Raw genomic sequence first — 22,648 nt, 5'->3', positions numbered from 1 at the left:
AGACACAGTATTTTTACAGGTAGCCGTTAATTTGGAATGTATCAGAGCATGGCAGAATGTATTTGATTTAAGAATTTTGAGTAGAGGGTACAATTCTTATACGTCACATCTGTCATTTTAGGACAATTGGAAACTTTGTATTTAAATCTCATTCTGATGTTAGAGTTGTCTTTATTACAGTTATAGCCTGGTGGATGACGTAGAGGGTAAATTTGTCATCAATACAGCTAGTGGCGTTCTGACTTCACAAAAACCTCTGGATCGAGAAGACACAGCCCTGTACCATTTAACAGTGGTAGCAAAGGATCATGGGAATATTGCCAGATCTTCTAATGCTAACATCACTGTTTATGTTGATGATGTTAATGATAATGTCCCCTTGTTTGAGAAACAAACCTACAATCGAACCCTGAATAATCCAACCTCTTCAGGTACAAACAAAAGTTTGAAATAAAGAAGCACAAAAATAATGCAATAAAACTAATTATGAAAGTATTCTACCTGACCTTTTCTCCCTTTAAAATGCATTTTGCACAGCAAAGGTATAAAATTTAAAAAAAAAAAAGAAAGAAAAAGAACAACTGAAAGATGATAAAGTAGATGTGTTTAAATGAATGTCAAATATTCTTTTCAAAATTAATTTGCTATTTAAGTGCATATTTTTTTTTTGTATGAAAAACATTTTCATAATGCACATGTATTGTCATTAACTATTACAGGTCAGTTTGTGGTGGGAGTAACGGCAGTAGATAGGGATGCAGGGCTGAACGGTAGAGTCACATATAGTCTTCAGGGACCACAAAACTGTAATAAGTTTAATCTGGACAGTCAGAGAGGTGTCATCACTACAGCTGATTTCATTTCAGGGGCTGAAAGCAAATTTACATGTACCATAGAGGCCAGAGACCATGTGAGTGAGGTTTTAATGGAGTTTTAAATTTAAATTTATTTGCAACATTGAAGAAAAATAGGTCTTGATAATAAAAGAGATTATATGACATCACGAAGTCGTTAAAGAATCTTTTAAATACATTGGAACTTTTTGTAGGGCTCCCCAAAGAAGACATCCACCACTACTCTGCAGGTGGAGGTCTCCTCCGTTGGCAGCTCCAATATTCCACTTTTTGATGCCATTAATAACCCACAACTACCAGAAGGATCACCATTGGATCAAGTAGTCGCAACTGTTAGAGCACAGCCTGCATCTGGCAGTGGTGTCATCAAGTACAGTATCGCAGGAGGCAATGTCGGCAACACTTTTCGTATTGACGAGACTCTCGGAACTATTCGTGTGGCTGGAGAAGTGGATTATGAAATGACACCTGATTTCCACTTGTGGATCCAGGCAACAGAAGGATCTAATCCATTACTGTCTGCTTATAAGGAAGTTGTCATTACCGTTTCTGACCAGAATGATAACTTTCCAAGGTTCCAAGAGGGTGTTTACATCACCTCAGTCAGAGAGGATGTTCCTATAAGCACAAGTGTCTTTACTGTGAGTGCATCTGATGCAGACAGTGGTGACAATGGAAGAATAGTTTATATTCTAGCAGGAGGAAGCGTGGATAACATTCAGGATACTTTCTCAGTGAATTCTAATTCTGGGGAAATTAAAACAAAAGTGGATCTAGATAGAGAGACTCAAGATTCATATAACCTTATTGTAGAGGCTCGAGATACGGTAAGCAAAAGTGAAAAATTCGAAACAATGTTCTATATAAGTATTTTGATGTTAAAAAAAGCAAACAAGTTTCTTGAGTTAAAGATGAAGTATTTGCCAGATACATTAAATGTCTTTGATGCAATATGTTTAATACTTTCTGTTGCAGGGATCACCACCCAAGACTGGTACCACCACAGTGAGAGTAACACTGATCGATGTCAATGACAACTCTCCAAAATTCACCACCATCTTCTCTGTAAACATTCCAGAGGATCTTCCTGTCAACAGCTTCGTCATTCAGGTCACCTCCACGGACAGAGACATTGGGGTCAATGCCAAGGCACATTACCGTATAGATCCCACCGCAAGCCAAGCGTCCATGTTCAGCATTGATGCTGACTCGGGTAACATTACACTGAAGTCTCAGATTGACAGGGAAACCATGTCAAGCCAGAGGATAACAATTCCACTGATAGCTGAAGATGGATCTTTCTCCACCCGTGGATATTTGCATGTTTTTGTCACAGATGTTAATGACAATGCACCACAGATCCAACCTCCAGTAACTTTCAACTTCTTGGAACTTCAACCAAAAGGTTCAACAGTTGGCACAATAACAGCAGACGACAAAGATGTGTCCAGTCCCAATAACCAGTTCTACTTCTCCTTCAAATTGCCTTCACCTGAGTTTGCTATAGATGACAAAACTGGAGTAATCACATCTAAAGAGGAACTGACTTACATCTACCATAAAAGCTTCTCTAATGCTCTGAACCAAAGAGAGCTGGTAATCATTGCTACAGACTTGGGCACCCCAGCAAAATCTTCAGAGGCTATCATAACTATAGAGATAATTGATGCCAATGACCATGCCCCAAGTTTTGAACAGAACCTATACTTTTCTGCAGTGCCTGAGAGTTCTTCTGTAGGAGAGAGAATACTGACTGTGGTGGCAAAGGATGAACAGGACTTCGGTCAGAATGCTGAAGTGGAATATTTTATTGAGAGTGGAAATGGATCAAGCCACTTCTTTGTCAACAAAACTACAGGTAGGTCAATTTACAGAAAATTCTTTTGTTGTTCCCATTATTTTCCAGGATTGGTTAGGGTTATGTTATATTCATATTTTATGAATTTCAGGTTTGATCACTGTGGCACAGCCACTAAATGGCAAAAGGAACCAGGATTTTACCATCATCATTCGAGCAGAAGATAAAGGCTTGTCCCCCAAATCTACCACAGTGTCAGTTCAGCTCTCCATCACTGTAGACAACAACTATACCCCTGTGTTTAGTATGACAGGTTTCTCCTATAGTATTCGTGAAGATGCCGCTATTGGTCAAAGTGTTGCACGGGTGACAGCCACAGATCAAGATGGTTCTGGTCCTAATGGAAAAGTCTCATATTACATCATGGATGGAAATTCAGAAGGACTTTTTCAGATCAACTCAGAGAATGGAGTCATTTCTGTTGCTCAGGCCCTAGATTATGAGACTTTGGATATTCATTTGTTAAATATATCAGCAAGGGATTCTGGACTGCATTATCGTGAAGCAACAGCCATTCTAACTGTGCAATTGATTGATGTTAATGATAATCCTCCATTATTCCCACAATCTCATTATGATGGTTACATTCCAGAGAACTCGCGCTCAGACACCAGCATCATTAAAATCCAGGCCAAAGATAGGGATAAAGGGGAGAATGCCAAAATAGAGTACTATATTAGTGAATCTGGAAGTGATCAGCTAGCTCTCACATTGTTTAAAATTGACAAACAAACTGGAATACTTATGACCAAAGGAAATTTAGATTATGAAACTCAAACCAAATATTCAATGGTTGTTATTGCTCGGAATCCAAATGATATGAGAAGTTCTACAATAGTCACTGTACATGTGACCAGCGTGAATGAATTCTATCCAGAATTTGAGCGGAAGACTTACGCCTTTTCTACCAAAGAATCAGCTGCCAATGGAAGTGTTATTGGCAATGTGAGAGCCACTGACCGTGACAAAGGAATTGATGGAATTGTATATTACTATCTTATTGGATCCAGCAATGTGAAAGGATTCAGTGTCAATTATAAAACAGGGGGTATATATGTGTCTGGTAAACCAGACTATGAGAGTTCTCCACATGTTGTTCTGAATGTCTTGGCCAAAAACTGGGAAAGTGTAAAGGGAAATGACACAGATACCTGTACAGTGACGATTTCAGTGGAAGATGCTAACGATGCACCCGTGTTTACACAGACCCTGTATCTAGCCAGTGTAGCGGAGAACTCCGCAGGGGGAGTCAGTGTCACTACTGTAACAGCCATTGACAGAGACAACTTGCCAGAGGACAGACAGTTCAGTTACAGAATTTTCAGTGGAAATGAGGGTGGGGAATTCTCAATTGATTCCGCCAGTGGCCGTATCCACACCACGGGGAGAGGTAGCTTAGACAGGGAGACCACGCCCACGCACTCCGTGGTGGTGGCAGCCATAGACAGAGGAACACCACCTGCTACAGGTCAGTACTTTTATTATCTTCTTTTGTGCCTTGTTAAAAACTTTTTATATAATTTTCTAAGATCTGAATTACACTGATTCTTTTGTTTTAAGATAAACAAGTTATTGAAATAGGTAAATTGCCTTCTTTCACAAGTAAAAAAGAGTCATTTCTCACATTCAGTCTCAAATCCATAACCCATCACTTGTAATGAGCTCATTCCAGATAAAAGCCATTTTCTATAACAGTATACCTGGTATTCACCATTTAGATTACAACTCAAATTACTGGTTTCTTTTCTGATTCAAACATGTTCCATTGAATAAATGGATTTTCTCTTTCTTTTTTTTTATACAGGATCAGCAACAGTGAGAATTACATTGCTGGATGAGAATGACAATTCTCCATACTTGTCTCCTTCCAACCTGACAGCATATGTCAGAGAGAACCTGCCAGCAGGAACCAGAGTGATAAACGTAGCTGACTACACCTCTGACAGGGACATAGATCTCGCCGGACAACCTGGAAACCAAGGTCCATATACTTACATAATGTCTCCTGGAAATCATTACAACTATTTCAGTGTCTCCTCTGATGGACAGGTGCTCACCAAACAGACCCTAGACAGGGAGGCACTACAAGGGAGTCAGTATAATGTCATAATGGTTGCCAGGGATGCTGGAACACCCACTCAATCTGCTACCTTTACATTCAAGGTCATAGTCCAGGACGAGAATGATTCACCACCACAAGCCAGAAATATGAGTGTCCAGATTGGTATTTTTGAGACCACTCTTCCCACTTCTCCTGTGGCAGATGTTCGACCACTGGATGCAGACACTATTGGTACATACACATGCACTGTGACGGATGAGTTTTACACAATTACCCAAGGATCAGGATGCAACTTGACTCTAAGGAACTTTCATACACCACCATCCAGAACGTTAAATGTGCAAGGATCAGATGGAAATATCATGGTGTCATACAAAGTCATATCAACATTGGTCTATTTCGATAATGTGACATTGGATAATGTTGTCATAATTTATGTCGATGGAATTGAAAAATCTAACTTTGTGAAAGATAAGTTAAATAGTTTTCAAAGTACCATTGTCCAATTATACAGTAGTGATCATACCGTTACAGTATTGAATGTGGACTCCAAAGATACAGGGACTTTAGTTTACGTCAGTGTGGCCGAAGCCTCTGGAAAAGTAGTTTTGTATGACTTTCTTAAACAAAAGCTGAGCTCCAACAAACAAAATATTGCAAGGGCCATATTTCCAAATGTGGCAAATCCAGAAAATAGAATTAGAATTGGGTTCTCTGTTTGTGAAACCTCCTCATGTAATTCTGGGACTTGTTTAAATAGAATTCTTGTTGGATCTGGAATGAACACAGTGGACTCCCCACTTTCTGTCCTGTCCTCTCCAGCCATGGTGCCAGATTTCTATTGCATCTGTCCCTCTCAGTATACAGGCAGACATTGTGAGGTTCCCGTCCAGCCCTGTGGAGGGGGTTTCTGTAGTAATGGTGGATTTTGTCAAAATGGAGTCTGCCAATGTGAGGAAGGATGGACAGGACAGTACTGCACAGAGAATGAGGATGAATGCTTGACAAATCCATGTGAGAATGAAGGCACGTGTGAGGACACGCAGGGGTCCTATACTTGTACCTGTCCAGATGGGTTCACTGGCAAGCATTGTGAAACAGGATCCAATCACTGTGCTTCCTACCCTTGCCAAAATGGTGGTCAGTGTAAGAATGAATTGAATGGCTTCCTTTGTCAGTGTCGATTTGAGTATTGGGGTAACCAGTGTCAGTACACATCAAAAGGGTTCTCAGAGCTGTCTTACATGGAATTCAACTCTATTGACCAAAACCAGAAAGACATTGACCTTGACATGACCTTTTCAACCATCAGGTCAAAAGGTCTTCTGCTGTATAACCCTAGCAATACTGGAAAATTCATAGCTCTGGAGATTATTAACAGAAATGTGAGATTTTCATTCAATTTTGGTGATGCAAAAGCTACAATTCTAACTGTACTAAAGGATGTGTCCACTGGGGATTGGTTCAGGGTTCAAGTCCGGAGGCAGCTGAAGGTAAGTTTAAGTTTCTAAAGTGTCCTTAAAGATTGCGTGATGCCTTCAGCTTTAATGTTTATGATGATGCAGTAATGATAAGATATTTATGGCCAGTGCTTGTCTCTGTCTGGTATAATGTGAAAGGAAGCTAGAATTAACAATGATTTTATGTCAGAATTTAGTAATTTAAAGGTGTAGGACATCTTTAATGACTGAAACTTGATGTCAACCTATACAGAGTTACTAAATGATTAGGATTAATGTGCAGTAAAAATTTTTTTTTTGAGAATTTATGAATAGGAAAAGTGTGATTTTTATTAATAGAGCTCTAAGAATCTGGAACATCAAGATAAGCTCATGTATTACACAATATACTTGTCCTTTTTTGTTTGGTTGACATTTGGGATTTTGTTCTAGGATGCTGAAATGAGGGTGACCCACTGCCCTGTTACCAGTACAGAATGTGTCATATGTCAGACGGGGGATACCTCCTGTTACAGCAAAGGCAGCCAATCAAAGTAGGTCTCGCTAAACGTCTCACATATTTACTTTGTAACAATGTATCCACAATTAGACAATTATCCTTTCCTATTAATCAGCAAATTTCATTGAGAAATCTAAAAAAGAATTCTGTGTTGTTGATAATCTGGGGTTAAGTCGGATTTATCACTAGTTGACAAAGCTCCGACTTCATCAATGTGGTTATTTCTTTGTGTTTGTCAACAGTCATGATCGAAATATCCTCAGAATTCCATATTAAGGAGGTATTTGCAGACATTTTTTTATATTCAGATTACGTGGTTTGATACGTTGAGTCCTATTAAGATTAAATTTACTGAAACTGTCATGCCTGTCTGATTTAAGTAAAGGCATTCAGGTGTGTAAGCTTATCATTGCCATTTATTTATAAAACTCAATGTTAGTATTGGGTAGATTGGGGTACGCAGTGTGTTTATTATTCATTGATGTGTAGATTATACCGCAGTTCTGCTGTATTGTGGGACATTTAGGCAGCCATTGTGTTGCATTTAGACATTCCCATTTAAATTTGTAACTTGATCGAATTTTGCATTGCTTTGGCTAAATAAAACCCTCCCTGCTGGATTTTGTATATAAAACCCACAAAATTGTATTATGTATAAATGTTTAGTGTAGGAGTCCATCTTAACAATTAAGTCTGTCAAATATCAAATCAAAAAAGATAAGTTATTGATTATATGTAATGGTTTAAATGTTTCTTTGTTCCAGTCTTGATGCAAAAAATAGGCATTTAATTAATAAACCATCTGTACACAAGAAAGAAAAACAATCAATAATCAATAAGTCTGAATACAAGATAAATGGCGTTGAACTTCTAGGGGTGGTTTTTCACCCTTGTAAAAAGTCCACACAGTTTCATGGTAGATAGAGTTACCCACATCAGTGTGGTTTGTAGTGCCGTGGGGTGGATTGAGGTAAAGTTTACGTGATCTATGGTCGTTACACTGAAATCAATACAGATATATGGCAGTTTTATGTTTCCTAAGCATTTAATTCCTCATATTTACAAACACAACCACTGTCAATTACATGATCAAACCAGTACTGTAAAACCAGATACAATCTTTTATCAATCAATCTTTGCTTACTTTTAAGTGGTACTATATGTAAATAAGGGTGTCTTCAACACTTTAGTAAAACACTCTGGTCTGACTTTATCTCCTCTTAAAATAAGTGAAGTTTTAGGTGTGTAAGGATATCCTAAAGAAATGAACTTTAATTTGGTTCTGATTCACACCTTTTGATCCTCAGTAACTCAATTGACACTTCAGTGTTACTTAATCTTGTAAATGTGTTTTATTGAATAATTTAGTTTCTGCAGGAACCTTCCATTACTAAACTGTCTCGAAACTTATTAAAGGTTGTCCACTCCGAAGTATTTCTTTTTAGTTTTAATAAGAATTAATATATATATTTCTTCCTTTACAGTTACTATCTGGATTTAGATGGACACCCAATGTACATAGGTGGTCTCAGAGACATTGAAACCATCCAGAGTCGCCCAGGACAAATCAGTTCTCATGATTTTGTTGGGTGTATCAGAGAATTCAAAATTAACAATGTAGACCACCTCACTCAGCCTCCAACCCCAAACAGTCAGAAGAACATTCTGGACAAATGTCCGCGGAACTCCTCCAGCAGTCAATGTCGGGCAGACACTTGTAAGAATCAGGGACAATGTGTTGAAGAGTGGGAGGGGTTTTCATGTCACTGTGTCAGAGGTTACGCAGGAGCCCACTGTGAAATAGGTAAATAGATGTTTAGGAAATAATTCTACTTGACTAAAACAAAATATAGAAATGATGAAAAAGGCAACATATTACTTATAGAGTAAAAGTTGTCTAATCCGGACCCCACTGGTTCCAAAGAAAACAGCTGGATAAGACAACACTCCAGATAAGACAACATTTTAAACAAAGGAATTTACTGAAAGGGACTTAAAGTAAACATCATATTAAGCAAGATTTCAGATTATACAACATTAGACAAGTTTCACTGTAATTTGTAATGTCCTCAATGATGAAAATCTTTTCAATAGTTCAAAGCATTTCCCATCATAAAGGATGAGTGTAAATGCATTGATATTTTGAAAAGAGACGTATATTATGCATGGGATTTTTGGAACACAGTGTACAGAAAAGAAAGAAGCACATGTACTACTGTTTATTATTGCACACATGTATTCTGAGAATAATATTTATTTCATTTATTTTCAATGCAGCACCTGGGCCACTGGGATTCAGCTCCAACTCTCGGGTAACTTTTGTTCAGAAGGAGTCTTTCAGAAGAGATCAGATAATTAACCAATCAAATTCAAGGAGGCGCCGGGCTCTTGACACATCATCAGTGATGATTAGATATCGTACCACTACCCACCCTGAACCTCTGCTAGTTTTGAATACTTCTAATGACCAGGGTGTTCTTTGGGTATGTTTTACCGATATATTAGAGGAAGTATTCAACATCAGAAGTATTTTTCCTTGGAAAGGTTGTTGAGAATCAAGTTCTTGTAAGTTAATTACCCAATCTTGTTACAGGTTGATTCTGGAAAGTTGGTATACACATTTGGATCCAAGTCAATTGTTCTTAGTGATGAAAGCGTACACAATGGAGATTGGCACAATGCTAGTGTGTCAATAACTGGTAAGACACATTTTCCTCTACTCGCTATCAAATGTCAGAAATTTGCAATGGAGTTTTATGCTGTATAATAATTTTCCAAACCTATCCTTCTTAATTTACTATACAAGATATTATCATACATTTTCGTTATAGGAGACCAAGTAACATTGAGGTTGGATGACAAGGATTACACGCAGACTCTGAATGGCGTAGTTAAGTTCTCAGATGTTAGGATCACCAAAATGGTGATGGGTTCCAGTGAATCGACCATCATTGCAGACAACAAAGAATTCAAAGGTAAAAATATTTTAAATAATGACATTAATTAATTTTTTTTTTTTTTAAAAATTGGGAAATGAACTTCAATGAAGAAAAGGGTGAATAAATGAATGAATTTTATTTTTTATTGTAGCTTTCTCAGGTTGCATCTCCATATTTCAAATGGATGGATCTTCAGTTCCACTTAATGGCTCTACAGAACGCTTCATCATTACACCCACAGAGAATGTCGAGTCTGGCTGCTCAGCGCTGTGCACAGGAAATCCATGTGGAGGAGGAACTTGTTCTGTCAACTTGGAAACTCGTGTGTGTGCTCAAGTGAGTGAACAGGCCGATAGTCTCAGCATTGGCATCATTGTGGTGATTGTTTTCTTTGGAGTTCTGTTAATTGTTATCGCAGTTGTGTTTGTGTTATTCCGTATGCGCCGTCAGAAAAAAGATCCCAAAAGTCAAACCAGACCAAATGAAAATGGTCATGTGAACAAAAGTTATAATAACAGCCCTCCTAGTTATCAGGATTCTGGATATGGAGAACAAGATTTTAACAGACAAAATAACCTCAGTTCACCCTATGCTCCAAATGGACTGCATAGGCCTGACCTAATCAACTCTGATCCAACACAACGAAGACCATATGAAATAGATGATGGCACTGTAATTATTGACAATGGAGATGTGAATATGAACCAGCTTACTGATATGCCAGAGCATTATGACCTTGATAATGCCAGCAGTATAGCACCATCTGATACAGATGTTCACATGCATTATAGAGGTTTCCGATCTGGTTATTATCCTGATCGATCCCGAGAGCGTCCCCACAAACGTCACAGAGAGAGTCCATCTAGTGGATTTAAGTCCCGTGAAAGTCCGGGACCAGGAGCACTGAAACTTCAAACATCAGGACGACTACGAAGTAGTCCTGCTAATAACTTAGAAGTGCCACAGATTGCTAGTCATTCTGCTAGGAGTAGTCCTGCCAACGTAGCAATGCGCAATAGTCCCATTAATCAACTCTCACGCCAAAGCCCGCAAGTCCGGGCCAGTCCATTGACTCATTCTAATTTACGAGGAACACCTGTTTCAAACATTCATCATAATAGAACAGAATCAGACCGCAGTCTTGCCAGTCATCATAGTAAAAGTTCCACAAGTTCATCAGTTCCTAGAACAGTGATGCCAAATGGACATGTAAAGTCCAGTAAGCACAAGTACTATGATTCTAATTCTCGTCAGGTTAAAGGCCTCACGGTAGAGGAGATTGAAAAACTGAATGCCCGTCCGCGTCGACCCAGCCCTGTCAGTTTGTTGGAGGCTGTGTCATCATCAGAAGAGGGTCGTCATATAGCTCATATACGAATGAGCACTATAAACAGTGATGTGGTGCTGGTACCACCCGAGTCTAGCTCGGAGGATAGTGCTAATGACTCATTCACTTGCTCAGAGTTTGAGTATGAAAATGAGAAGACTAAAAATGAATTTGACCCAAATGCAATGATATTTTCTAAAGTGTCAGAAGCGGACAATGAACACGAGGACTCCAGTCATCAAAATAGGACTTCACAGTCAGATGGCCTCGATTCAAATGGAGGTTCTTTTGCCAGCACGGTGGGGTCCTCTGAGGAGGGTCCTCGTACTGACCACAAGTTACTCAATGGTCATTTTGCCTGGGATTACCTAATGAACTGGGGTCCCAGCTATGAAAAACTTGTAGGTGTGTTCAAAGACATTGCTTCGCTGCCTGACGGTGAGACGAATGAGAGTCGAGAAGATGAAGTTGCAGCAGATTGTGAGGAATATGTGTGATTGTGTGTCCATGTGTGATATTTTTACCTCTCAACATTCCCTTATTTATTGCAGCAATTATAAAATATGCAACTGCACCGATTTTGAACAATGATATGAATTTGTAAATACATTCAATGTATGATTGAATCAAGATGTACAGAGTGTTTATCGTTATTATTTTATGTTTATATTCTATTTCTTTGGTGCAGACTTTTGTTGTTGTAGACAGTACATGTACCTTTTGATTGTGAAGCGTGTGTGTAGAAGTACATAAGATCCATGTTTTGTCTCCAGTGTATAAATTTTTTTAAGTCCCAGGAAAGAGCTAAGGCAATATTATTACTGTTTCACGTAAGTCCTTACATCCCAAACATTCCCAGAAGTCTCTGAGACAGTGTCTATTTTTATAAATGGTCAACCAAGTTGACACCATCAGATTGAGAGTGATATTGACTAGTGTGCATTTATATATTTTATCATTTTCATTCTCTACTTAATTTTTCCAGTCCCTTTCTCTGATTATTTACGTATTTTGTTACAGTGACAGTTTGGGTGAGAACCCATTTAAAAAGGCATTTATTTTTTAAATACTTTATGATGTTACATTTTATAAAATGGTTTGATCAATAAAGTTTATGCTATCTTGTCCAAAGAGAGAGAGAAGAGATTTTTTTTTATTCAATCTTTTGATAAAAGAACAAAAATATGCCAAAGTATTATAAAAATCTGTACATTATTTAAGCTCAGTCATTGCAATAACTCACAGGTAAACAATAATAGATGCAAATATGTGATTAATATTTTTATTTGTATATGAATTGTCACTTTTTATACTCATAATAAATTTACCTAAGACAGTGGATAGTTCTGTTTTATATACAGCACAAGAGGAACAACTCTTGTGAAAACTTGGGACACAAGGCTTCAAGAACAAGAACATGCACTAGGTGTATGTCAACAAATGTCAAATTTTTTAAACAATTATCAAACTGATTTGTCAACTTTCTGAAATCACTGTGAATAAGACCAGTTTACTTACCACAGCTTAACCTGTTTGGCAGGTAATTTGTACGTGTTTAGATTTGATGATGTTAACAGATTTGGTAAACATTTTTCATGTTCATTTATTTCTCCGTTGCAGAAATAACCAAAATATTATATTTGTAGGGGTTGTAACAATACATTGATATGATGCAGAGGGGGATCGATTTCTTACATAGAAACATCATATGAGCCATCATTTTTTGAAAACTTTCTGAAAGTATATACTGGTAATATGAATGATTTGGTATTAAAGTTTTTGCATAAACAATATGGCAAAACTCATTAAAAATCACAAAGCAAAAAAGATTCCAGTTCTTCCAATTAAAAAAGTTAAATCTGTTTTTGCTTTAATCTTGGTTTAGAAAGTACAGAAGACTGTCAAAGATTTTTTTTTTGGAAAAAGAAATGATAAAGCCAAAAATAAAAACAAGCCTTAGTTTCTCAGGCCAAAAATTTCAAAATTCAATGGCATGCATGTTCTTTTTTTTTCTTTTTTTAAAAACAGGTATCACATTTTTTTCCTTGTCAGTCGCTCAAAAAAATGATGAAATCAACTGATTCTGACTTCTCTATTCTCTTGCATTAAGGACATACGCAACGTAGTTTGAACTTTATTGTCTTTTTCCCCTGAGTTGAAGAGTTCCGATACTTAAAGGAACTGTGTGCTACATTTTAATGTCTATAGATGCTGTTGTACACTTCTTCTAAAACAAGTTTGGATAAACAAAATATCTAGAATATATGTTTAGTAATTTTTGTACATTTTTCTTTGAATTATACAAGAATTTTCATCAATTGATATCTTTTCAAAACCCCTGGTAATGCATGCTGATTTTTTGTCTACGAACATATGATGGCACTATAATCTTAAATTAAGAATATCTTGAAAAATTATCAGTAGGTAAGGTACGTTGCGTATGTCCTTAAGGATACATAACACAAACAAAAATTTGATGCATGGATTGATATATATTTTTTGACTGTTTTTGAATGGAAATGACAAATAATCAATCCCTAAAATATAAAGAAATCCTAAGTTTTCTTTGATGCTTAGGTATGCGACTTTGTATCGTGTTCTATGTAATTCTTTACAAAATTTTGCACATATTTTTGACACTGTGACAAAATCTTACAAAATTCTCCCACTTTACCTGGAAAATATTATTCAGGTTACCTATCTGAATATTGAAATACTGACAAATATTGCTGATTTCTGGAAAAAGTTTGCGTTTTTTATCTATTCCAATCATTTGCATTGTGAAAAGGGGAATAACTCATTTTTTTTAAAACTTGGAAAAATAGAAAATTGAGTTATTTCCCTTTCAATAGATCAATGCGGCGGTGCCTGAGAAACTAATAATTTTTTTTTTGGCCTAATAAAAATATACATTTTCCTTCCTTAATTTCAAAAATAAGTGTGGAAAAGAAAAAAAAGGTAAATCTTGATCTATCATGATATAAAGTGATAATTTTCAGAAATCTGACACATCATGATTCTTTTTCTCCTCACAATATACCCCAGTCAATAGAGAGTCTTTATGATATTGATACTCTTTTGCTCTGACTACAAGTGCAACAACTGTCAGTGATTGTATGTCATTTGATTTGAAAAAAAAATCATTTGAATACAATTATGTCATCATCCTGTACATAATACAAATTTAGATAATTTTGTTGTTACAGTAGAGCAGTTTTACAAATAAATATATATAAGCAAACAAGATAGAATACAGTAGGTCAGTTTCTGCAAAAAATTATTGAATATTTTATATCAAAATAAATGTATTGTCAAATGTAAGTGAAGACTTCAACAATTTTATCTTAATGATTTTTTTTTGAAAACTATTCAACATTTTTTTTTAAAATTCAGTTTGATAAAATATCTAAAGCTTTTATTAAATTAAAATTATTGGTAGGTTCTACTTCAGCCTTCTTTTGTGAGAGATCACAGTTACAAGTAAGCCCTTTTTGTCTCAGAAAAAGTATCTGATGACAAGGTTTTCAATTTTAAACTAATGACAAGGATTCCTATACAGCACATGTACTGATACTACATGTTTGTTTAAACGAATGCTTCTCACACCAAATATAAATAACACTGATATAATTACAGTACATGTATTTACACAGCTGTAAATTTATGGATGTTTTTCCTGCTGGTCTTTTAATGAGGAATATTGGTAAGTTGAATTTTTGCTGGTATCTTTCCATTCCTTATGAATGTCTTTCACTAACTCCTTGCCTGTCTCTTTAGCTGCTCGTTTTGCGATGGCCTTCACACCAAGATTGTCTACATTGTAAGCTGTCATGGCAACATTTCCTACTGTATACAAGGCATTTTCTGATAATTTGGCAGCTTCACTTCCATACCTGATAATTACAATGTATCATCATCACTCTCCTTTTTTCTGTATCAGTATATTAAATGAACAAAGAGCAATGGTGTAGGCTTTATATAAGATTCATATCTGTAACAGATTCCTACACATGACAGACATGAAAAGGGTTTGTGTAATGGAGATCAATGAGTTTATGTAATAGATATACATTGTACCACACAATTTTAACTGTTTTTGTGGTGTATTGTTAATTATATTATGGATTGGGTTTCATGGTCCAGGGTTTGACCTCACAAGGCAAAGTCTAGAGAGTTACTAGGGGTCATGAAACCTAAACCATAGTATTATGCACAATACACCACAAAACAGTAAAATATGTATGGTAAATCTGTTTTCACCTATAATTTGAGAATCAAAAAAAAAAAATTAATTAAACCATAGATCTGAAACTTAATTGATTAAAATATACTTAAAACTCAGTATTATTGCATCATACCGGTACTCGGATTTAGGGAAAATGTAAGAGGTGGGGAAAGGAAATGAAATAAAGTTGTTTTTTTTTTAAATAGATCTTACTATCTTATACTACAATAATTATTGCAATTACTTGGCAAATAAATGCTTTTATACAAATTTCTATTTGTTAAATAGTTTTATTAGAATGACTGACACTAAGTAAGATTGTTAAATTAAGAGGTTTAAAGGATTCTAAAAATACCCTTCAGCCTTTTGTAATGGTCAAGTGGTGTACTAGGATATCATTGTGTATCTGTAGATTTTTGAAAGTGTGTCACACAACATGCAGCAAACATGATGGACATTAGTAGTGTACATGAATTTGAGTGCAACTGAATTCAACCTAGAATTTCATGCGAACGTGATCTTGAAGACTTTTTCACGTGAACTGGATGTAGACTCGAAATAAAAGGAAACCGGCATATTTAAATCTATTTAGGGATTTTACAATCATAATTTTAACTTTAATTTAGACAACAGGACATGGACAAGTCCAAAAATAAAGCAGGCACATAGTATTGGAAAGGGGGAATGCACCCCCCTCATCTTTTTTTTCAAAATTTTTTTTTACTGTTAATTAAGTACAAAAGACTTCCTCCACTTTTTGTCGCAGCATAGTCTAATTCTTGCATGGTAATGTATTTTTAAAAAATTTTCTCATCAAAAAAGTTGGAACCTACCCCCTCCCCAGAAATAGAATTTTTGTGTTTGGGAAAATTTCGTCATATTTTTTCCCTTCAAAGATTTTTTAATAAGTTGTCAATTCTTTTTCCTGCTCCTCCTTTCAAAAACAGTGCTATTTGCCTGAAAAGTATGTCTTGGACAGTTCAAGTGTTTTAGGATTTGTGGGAATCATGGAATACCTGCATGAGTCTGAAATTTGCTAATTTTTGTGTCAATGACATAATTAAATCAGTGTGGAAATATTTCAATAAATGGAGATTTAAATGGCTTTCATGTTAAGCGATGTCCATGGTATAATTTCTTTGGCCTGCAATTATTCCATATTTGATAACATTTTACCATGGTTTGTAGGAATTAAATGGTTATCAGCAGTGTTTTAAATAACTGTGCACCCGACTTTTAAAGATAATTAACACATTATTCTTCTTTTAAGTGGCATTACAAATATTAATATAATATTGTTAACATGTATGCCAGAAGTACACACAACAGATAATTCTGGTGAATATAAAAGTTCAAACTTGGAGACATTGATATAAAATGTGGGAATCTTTTTACTAGGTGCAAGTACAGTTTTATCTAAAAAGGCATAAAATGGATTTTAATTTAAAAAAAAAAAATCATTAAAATCTTACTTATGATTAACCAGAGAAACAAACATTCTTATAAGCTAGGTTTCTAAAAATGAATTTTGATAAAAAAAAATCTCATAGAGTACCAGTACATGTGTACTTACTTATGATTGACCACAGTAACAGTCTCGTTAGCGAGGTTTCTAGCCAGGGCTTTAGCAGCTGCCTCTAGTGACATAAAAACTGTCCCAAAACCTGTCACATTTAAAAAACAAATGATTAAATAAATTACCATTATTTCTTACCGTACTTCTTAAAAATACATGCACATCAATTGATTTTTCTTCCATAGTGTTAATGATGATTCAGATTCCCAACCTTTTAGGCCAGAAGCTGCCACTTCCACAGTGCCATCTATGACTTTGTCGACTTTAGGATTACTGCCAGGGGCACCTGCCTTGCTTTTGACAGATTCTGGAAGGAGTTTCTGCCCTTGTTTTCGGATATGTGGTGCCACCTCTTTAGCTACCGCCACAGTAGCCTGGCCCAATTTTGTCACTAAAAATACAATTGAGTATATCAACTGAAAGGAAAAGGTCATGGTCAGAGATATATTTTGATTACATACAAAGAGATATATTTTGATTACATACAAAAGAATAACTATACATATTCTCAGCCATATACAATAAAGACTTTTTGCTGTAAGAATCCCCTCCAAACCAAAATGTCAGTCTTTCTACATCCTTTTAACTCCAATTGTCTTGTCTAAGATTACCTATTTATTTTTCTTGACTTTTGGATTTTACAATGCTAAAAATTGCCTCCATAGGGCTCAACATAACTTGTCAATTGAACAAATTGCAAAAAATTGTTAACCCCTACTTGTCCGAATTCCTTCTATTACTTGTCCGAATTCCTTCTATTACTTGTCCGAATTCCTTCTATTACTTGTCCAACTCCAAACAAAGAAATTTGTAGAGCTCTTTTCTCAAGAATGAAGTACTAGTTAGAAATAACATTGACGTAGAAAGATTTCTTTACTGTAAATCACTTTTTATTCATTTGAACTTTATTTTCACGTAATTATGTGAGACAGTAGACAGTCTGCTCACGTAGATTTCATTCCCGCATATATTTTTATTAGTATAGATTACATTACAACAATAATCAGATTTCTTGAAAATTTTGTGTCACTTATAAATACCAAATCCTATCTCACAAAAATAAGATGTCGCAAAACTTTGGTGATCTACAGTAATCATGGAATTAAAAAAAGTCATGTACTATACAGTAGCACTGCATGACTGTAACCTAGTCTCGATAATGCTTGTTCGGTAAAAAGTATATCTGTTAAGGTGAGACTGAGTGCATAAGATGTAAGGTTTGCATTGAATGATTGCGATTTTTTAAAAAAAATAGTGTTCAATGAATTCTGTGGGGTTTTTTTTACATTCACCATATTTCATAATTGTGAAAAAAGTAACTTGTCTGATCAAACAAATGTTTATGAAGATTGACTTAACTTGTCCAATCACAAAATGAACCAGACAATTGGACAAACGTTAATGCTGAGCCCTGCTCCAGGGCACCTTTCTAAAGTCTGAAACTGCTGACAAATTTGCATGACTGGTCTCCTTAACCAATAGTTATTCAATTAAGGTGACCTTGATTCTATCCATCCTTACCCACATAAGAGCTGACAGACACAGCAACATGAGCTCCCTTCCTGGCATACTCAGCTCCTTTCTGCAGCTTTGGATCAACTGGTTTTGGTTGTTCAGGGACTAAGTGTCCTTTTAATTTCTCAGATCCTAGTTTTATATAGTGTCCAGCCTTCTCTGACCCCTTTTCCAGACCCCAGGAAATCCACTGAGAAGCTGAAATAGGAAGTGCAAATGAAATTTTCAATTAACCTCTGTAAAAAAAATATCATTAATAAGATGTACTGAAATTTAAGCTACCGATACAATGTACATGTAATCTTTAAAATGAATGTTCATTTATAACTAAATTAACAATTATATGTGCATATAATCCAACAATTGATCTAATCAATATATCCTCATACATCCATGTTATACGGTTGAACGGTGGTGTTTCAATTTGTTTTTGGTCCCATCAAGTTTTAAATAACAAGGATTAACTGTACTTTTTTTAAATAGAACTTCTGCCTCACCTATTGTGTTGTCTTTGACTATCTGGGTGTCTTACCTATTGTGTTGTCTTTGACTATCTTGTCTTACCTATTGTGTTGTCTTTAACTATCTTGTCTTACCTATTGTGTTGTCTTTGACTATCTTGTCTTACCTATTGTGTTGTCTTTGACTATCTGGGTGTCTTACCTATTGTGTTGTCTTTGACTATCTTGGTGTCTTACCTATTATGTTGTCAATGACTATCTGGGTGTCTTACCTATTGTGATGTCTTTGACTATCTGGGTGTCTTACCTATTGTGTTGTCTTTGACTATCTGGGTGTCTTACCTATTGTGATGTCTTTGACTATCTGGGTGTCTTACCTATTGTGATGTCTTTGACTATCTGGGTGTCTTACCTATTGTGTTGTCTTTGACTATCTTGGTGTCTTACCTATTATGTTGTCAATGACTATCTGGGTGTCTTACCTATTGTGATGTCTTTGACTATCTGGGTGTCTTACCTATTGTGTTGTCTTTGACTATCTGGGTGTCTTACCTATTGTGATGTCTTTGACTATCTGGGTGTCTTACCTATTGTGATGTCTTTGACTATCTGGGTGTCTTACCTATTGTGATGTCTTTGACTATCTGGGTGTCTTACCTATTGTGATGTCTTTGACTATCTGGGTGTCTTACCTATTGTGATGTCTTTGACTACCTGGGTGTCTTACCTATTGTGTTGTCTTTGACTATCTGGGTGTCCTACCTATTGTGATGTCTTTGACTATCTTGTCTTACCTATTGTAATGTCTTTGACTATCTGGGTGTCTTACCTATTGTGTTGTCTTTGACTATCTGGGTGTCTTACCTATTGTTTTGTTTTTGACTATTTTGTCTTACCTATTGTGATGTCTTTGACTATCTGGGTGTCTTACCTATTGTGTTGTCTTTGACTATCTGGGTGTCTTACCTATTGTGTTGTCTTTGACTATCTGGGTGTTTTACCTATTGTGTTGTCTTTGACTATCTGGGTGTTATACCTATTGTGTTGTCTTTGACTATCTGGGTGTTTTACCTATTGTGTTGTCTTTGACTATCTGGGTGTCTTACCTATTGTGATGTCTTTGACTATCTTGTCTTACCTATTGTGTTGTCTTTGACTATCTGGGTGTCTTACCTATTGTGATGTCTTTGACTATTTGGGTGTCTTACCTATTGTGTTGTCTTTGACTACCTGGGTGTCTTACCTATTGTGTTGTCTTTGACTATCTGGGTGTCTTACCTATTGTGATGTCTTTGACTATCTTGTCTTACCTATTGTGATGTCTTTGACTATCTGGGTGTCTTACCTATTGTGTGGTCTTTGACTATCTGGGTGTCTTACCTATTGTTTTGTTTTTGACTATTTTGTCTTACCTATTGTGATGTCTTTGACTATCTGGGTGTCTTACCTATAGTGTTGTCTTTGACTATCTTGTCTTACCTATTGTGTTGTCTTTGACTATCTGGGTGTCTTACCTATTGTGATGTCTTTGACTATTTGGGTGTCTTACCTATTGTGTTGTCTTTGACTACCTGGGTGTCTTACCTATTGTGTTGTCTTTGACTATCTGGGTGTCTTACCTATTGTGATGTCTTTGACTATCTTGTCTTACCTATTGTAATGTCTTTGACTATCTGGGTGTCTTACCTATTGTGTTGTCTTTGACTATCTGGGTGTCTTACCTATTGTTTTGTTTTTGACTATTTTGTCTTACCTATTGTGATGTCTTTGACTATCTTGGTGTCTTACCTATTGTGTTGTCTTTGACTATCTGGGTGTCTTACCTATTGTGTTGTCTTTGACTATCTGGGTGTTTTACCTATTGTGTTGTCTTTGACTATCTGGGTGTTATACCTATTGTGTTGTCTTTGACTATCTGGGTGTTTTACCTATTGTGTTGTCTTTGACTATCTGGGTGTCTTACCTATTGTGTTGTCTTTGACTATCTGGGTGTCTTACCTATTGTGATGTCTTTGACTATCTGGGTGTCTTACCTATTGTGTTGTCTTTGACTATCTTGTCTTACCTATTGTGTTGTCTTTGACTATCTTGTCTTACCTATTGTGTTGTCTTTGACTATCTTGTCTTACCTATTGTGTTGTCTTTGACTATCTTGTCTTACCTATTGTTATTTTTTTTGGCTATCTGGGTGTCTTACCTATTGTGATGCCTTTTGCTATCTTGGTTGATGTTCCTTCCTCAGTTCTCTCCCTTACAGTTACCTCTGATTCTGACACAGTAACACCACCTATCAAAAAGTAAAAAATGTAGATATCAGTAAAAATCCATTATTGATTTCAATTTGACTGATTCATCCAAATCCTTTATTTAATATCAAGATTTATTGGAATGTTTTGAGCAAGTCAAACCTTTTGTAGATATGTGGGTATCTTCTTGCTCTATTTGCATAGGTGGTGCAGATGGCTCTTGCTCCAGGGGCGGGGCTGTTGGTGTGGTCTGATCCAGCAAAGCTGTCATTGATGCCAAAGTTTGTTCAAACTGTTGTCTCTGTCTTGGGGTTGCATCAGGGGGCAACATCAAGCCAACTGAAGATCCTAATATAGAAGTATTGGAAAATTTAATCCTCTAGAAAAAAATCTGGTTTTAGTGACCAAGTTACAACAGTTTCTTTTTCAAAAAGAAAATAAAGGTGTTACCTTCATTGGCTGCAGTTACATCAGGAAAGATGTATGAACCATTTGTAGCATGCAGTGCAGGGGACATTCCTGGAACCAGAGGATACATCCAATTATCTACTTTCAGAAATGCTGGGGGTCTATTCTGATCTTCTGCTGGAGGTGGGTCTGTAAACCGAAACATTTTCAGAGAGGATGGGTAAGAAGGAGCACTAACAAATCCCTCGGGTGTAATGTAAAATATCTGTACTCCATCAGGTATACTAAATATCTCCTCAGCATTAGCTGAGAGGGTATCATCAGAAGACTGATCACCCATTATAGAATCTCCCAAGGAAATAAAAGCTTCCTCTGAGACTGACCCTGGGGAGGAGATGGACTCCTCATAGGACGGAGGAGCTTCAACTTCCATGGATCCATTTCTGGTTTGAGTCAAAGACTTCACACGATACTCAATCTGAAGTTTTGTTTTTGTCATTTTCTGCTGCATTAATTTCACATCATTCTTCTCATCTTCTGAGCAGTTCAAATGTTCTGCATTTACTTCCAGTCCTTTCCCAATTTGTTCTAGTCCTTTCTGGTAGTTGGATAAAGCTTGTGGGATATTTGATTCCTCATCCAAAGCAAGCCCTTTGTTGATAGCTTTAAATGCAGAATCATGTAACTTCTGAAATGACTTTATATCTGTTATGCTATCCCTGCTTTGGTTTATTGGGGGTGGCCTTTGGGGACGAGGTCTTGCTCCTCTAGGACCTCTCTCGATCTGGCATTCTGCCATGCTGGAAATTTCTTGAATGCAAACACTACAAAATTCAAATTCAAAGCATCATATTTAAATATTAAAAATACTATGCTCAGATTGCTAATAAGATAAAAAAAAAAAGTAAAACGATAAAAATTTCAAGAATTTCGTGAATCAGGAAATCGAGGAGTGCTCAAAACGTAGGCTAATTTTTGATCACAGAACTAGGTTGAAAAAAAAATAAAGAGCCCAAATAAATAAAATGTTTTGTCAATTTCAGTAATTGAGTAAAAGAATTCAAATAAATACCCCATTTTACTGTTTTGTTGGATGAAATTATATTTCTTACCTAACAGATAAATGTTGTCAAGAACAATAACAACACGTCAACTGTAATGATCCATGATCATCTGACTGAAATTCTACTTTCATTTTAGAGGTAAAACATAAACAAG

At 36.1% G+C, this 22,648-nt stretch overlaps 2 protein-coding genes across 3 annotated transcripts in view; one reads left to right on the top strand and one right to left on the bottom strand.

Annotated features, from left to right (window-relative positions):
• Positions 1-12,335, top strand: part of LOC133173026 (protocadherin Fat 4-like) — a 39,072-nt gene extending 26,737 nt beyond the window's left edge. Inside the window, exons 8-19 of the mRNA XM_061307905.1 lie at positions 181-431; positions 720-910; positions 1,049-1,681; positions 1,830-2,712; positions 2,804-4,180; positions 4,517-6,267; positions 6,667-6,767; positions 8,218-8,537; positions 9,011-9,216; positions 9,327-9,432; positions 9,565-9,708; positions 9,824-12,335. Of these exons, the coding sequence (XP_061163889.1) occupies positions 181-431; positions 720-910; positions 1,049-1,681; positions 1,830-2,712; positions 2,804-4,180; positions 4,517-6,267; positions 6,667-6,767; positions 8,218-8,537; positions 9,011-9,216; positions 9,327-9,432; positions 9,565-9,708; positions 9,824-11,496 (7,636 nt within the window). The 3' untranslated portion in view covers positions 11,497-12,335. The remainder of the gene's footprint in view (positions 1-180; positions 432-719; positions 911-1,048; positions 1,682-1,829; positions 2,713-2,803; positions 4,181-4,516; positions 6,268-6,666; positions 6,768-8,217; positions 8,538-9,010; positions 9,217-9,326; positions 9,433-9,564; positions 9,709-9,823) is intronic.
• A 2,088-nt stretch (positions 12,336-14,423) lies between these two features.
• LOC133173041 (spartin-like) lies at positions 14,424-22,615 on the bottom strand. 2 transcript variants are annotated; one of them, XM_061307947.1, is made up of 8 exons: positions 22,543-22,615; positions 21,473-22,254; positions 21,185-21,370; positions 20,974-21,045; positions 18,322-18,513; positions 17,012-17,191; positions 16,798-16,888; positions 14,424-14,892 (listed from the first exon to the last, which is right to left on the bottom strand). In XM_061307947.1, exons 2-8 carry the CDS (start codon positions 22,227-22,229, stop codon positions 14,661-14,663), a joined length of 1,710 nt encoding a protein of 569 aa, XP_061163931.1. In that variant the 5' UTR covers positions 22,230-22,254; positions 22,543-22,615; the 3' UTR covers positions 14,424-14,660. The 2 variants fall into 2 exon arrangements, with proteins under 2 accessions (XP_061163931.1, XP_061163930.1); XM_061307946.1 differs by having other exon boundaries at positions 14,425-14,892; positions 20,974-21,063.
• Between the last annotated feature and the right edge of the window lie 33 nt (positions 22,616-22,648).

Source organism: Saccostrea echinata, unplaced genomic scaffold (genome assembly GCF_033153115.1).
Source record: "Saccostrea echinata isolate AGI-Se365-2 ecotype Australia unplaced genomic scaffold, CSIRO_AGI_Sech_v1 ptg000056l, whole genome shotgun sequence".
Taxonomy (NCBI): domain Eukaryota; kingdom Metazoa; phylum Mollusca; class Bivalvia; order Ostreida; family Ostreidae; genus Saccostrea; species Saccostrea echinata.
Note: the sequence above shows the minus strand (reverse complement) of the source record. Positions and strands in the feature narration are given on the sequence as shown.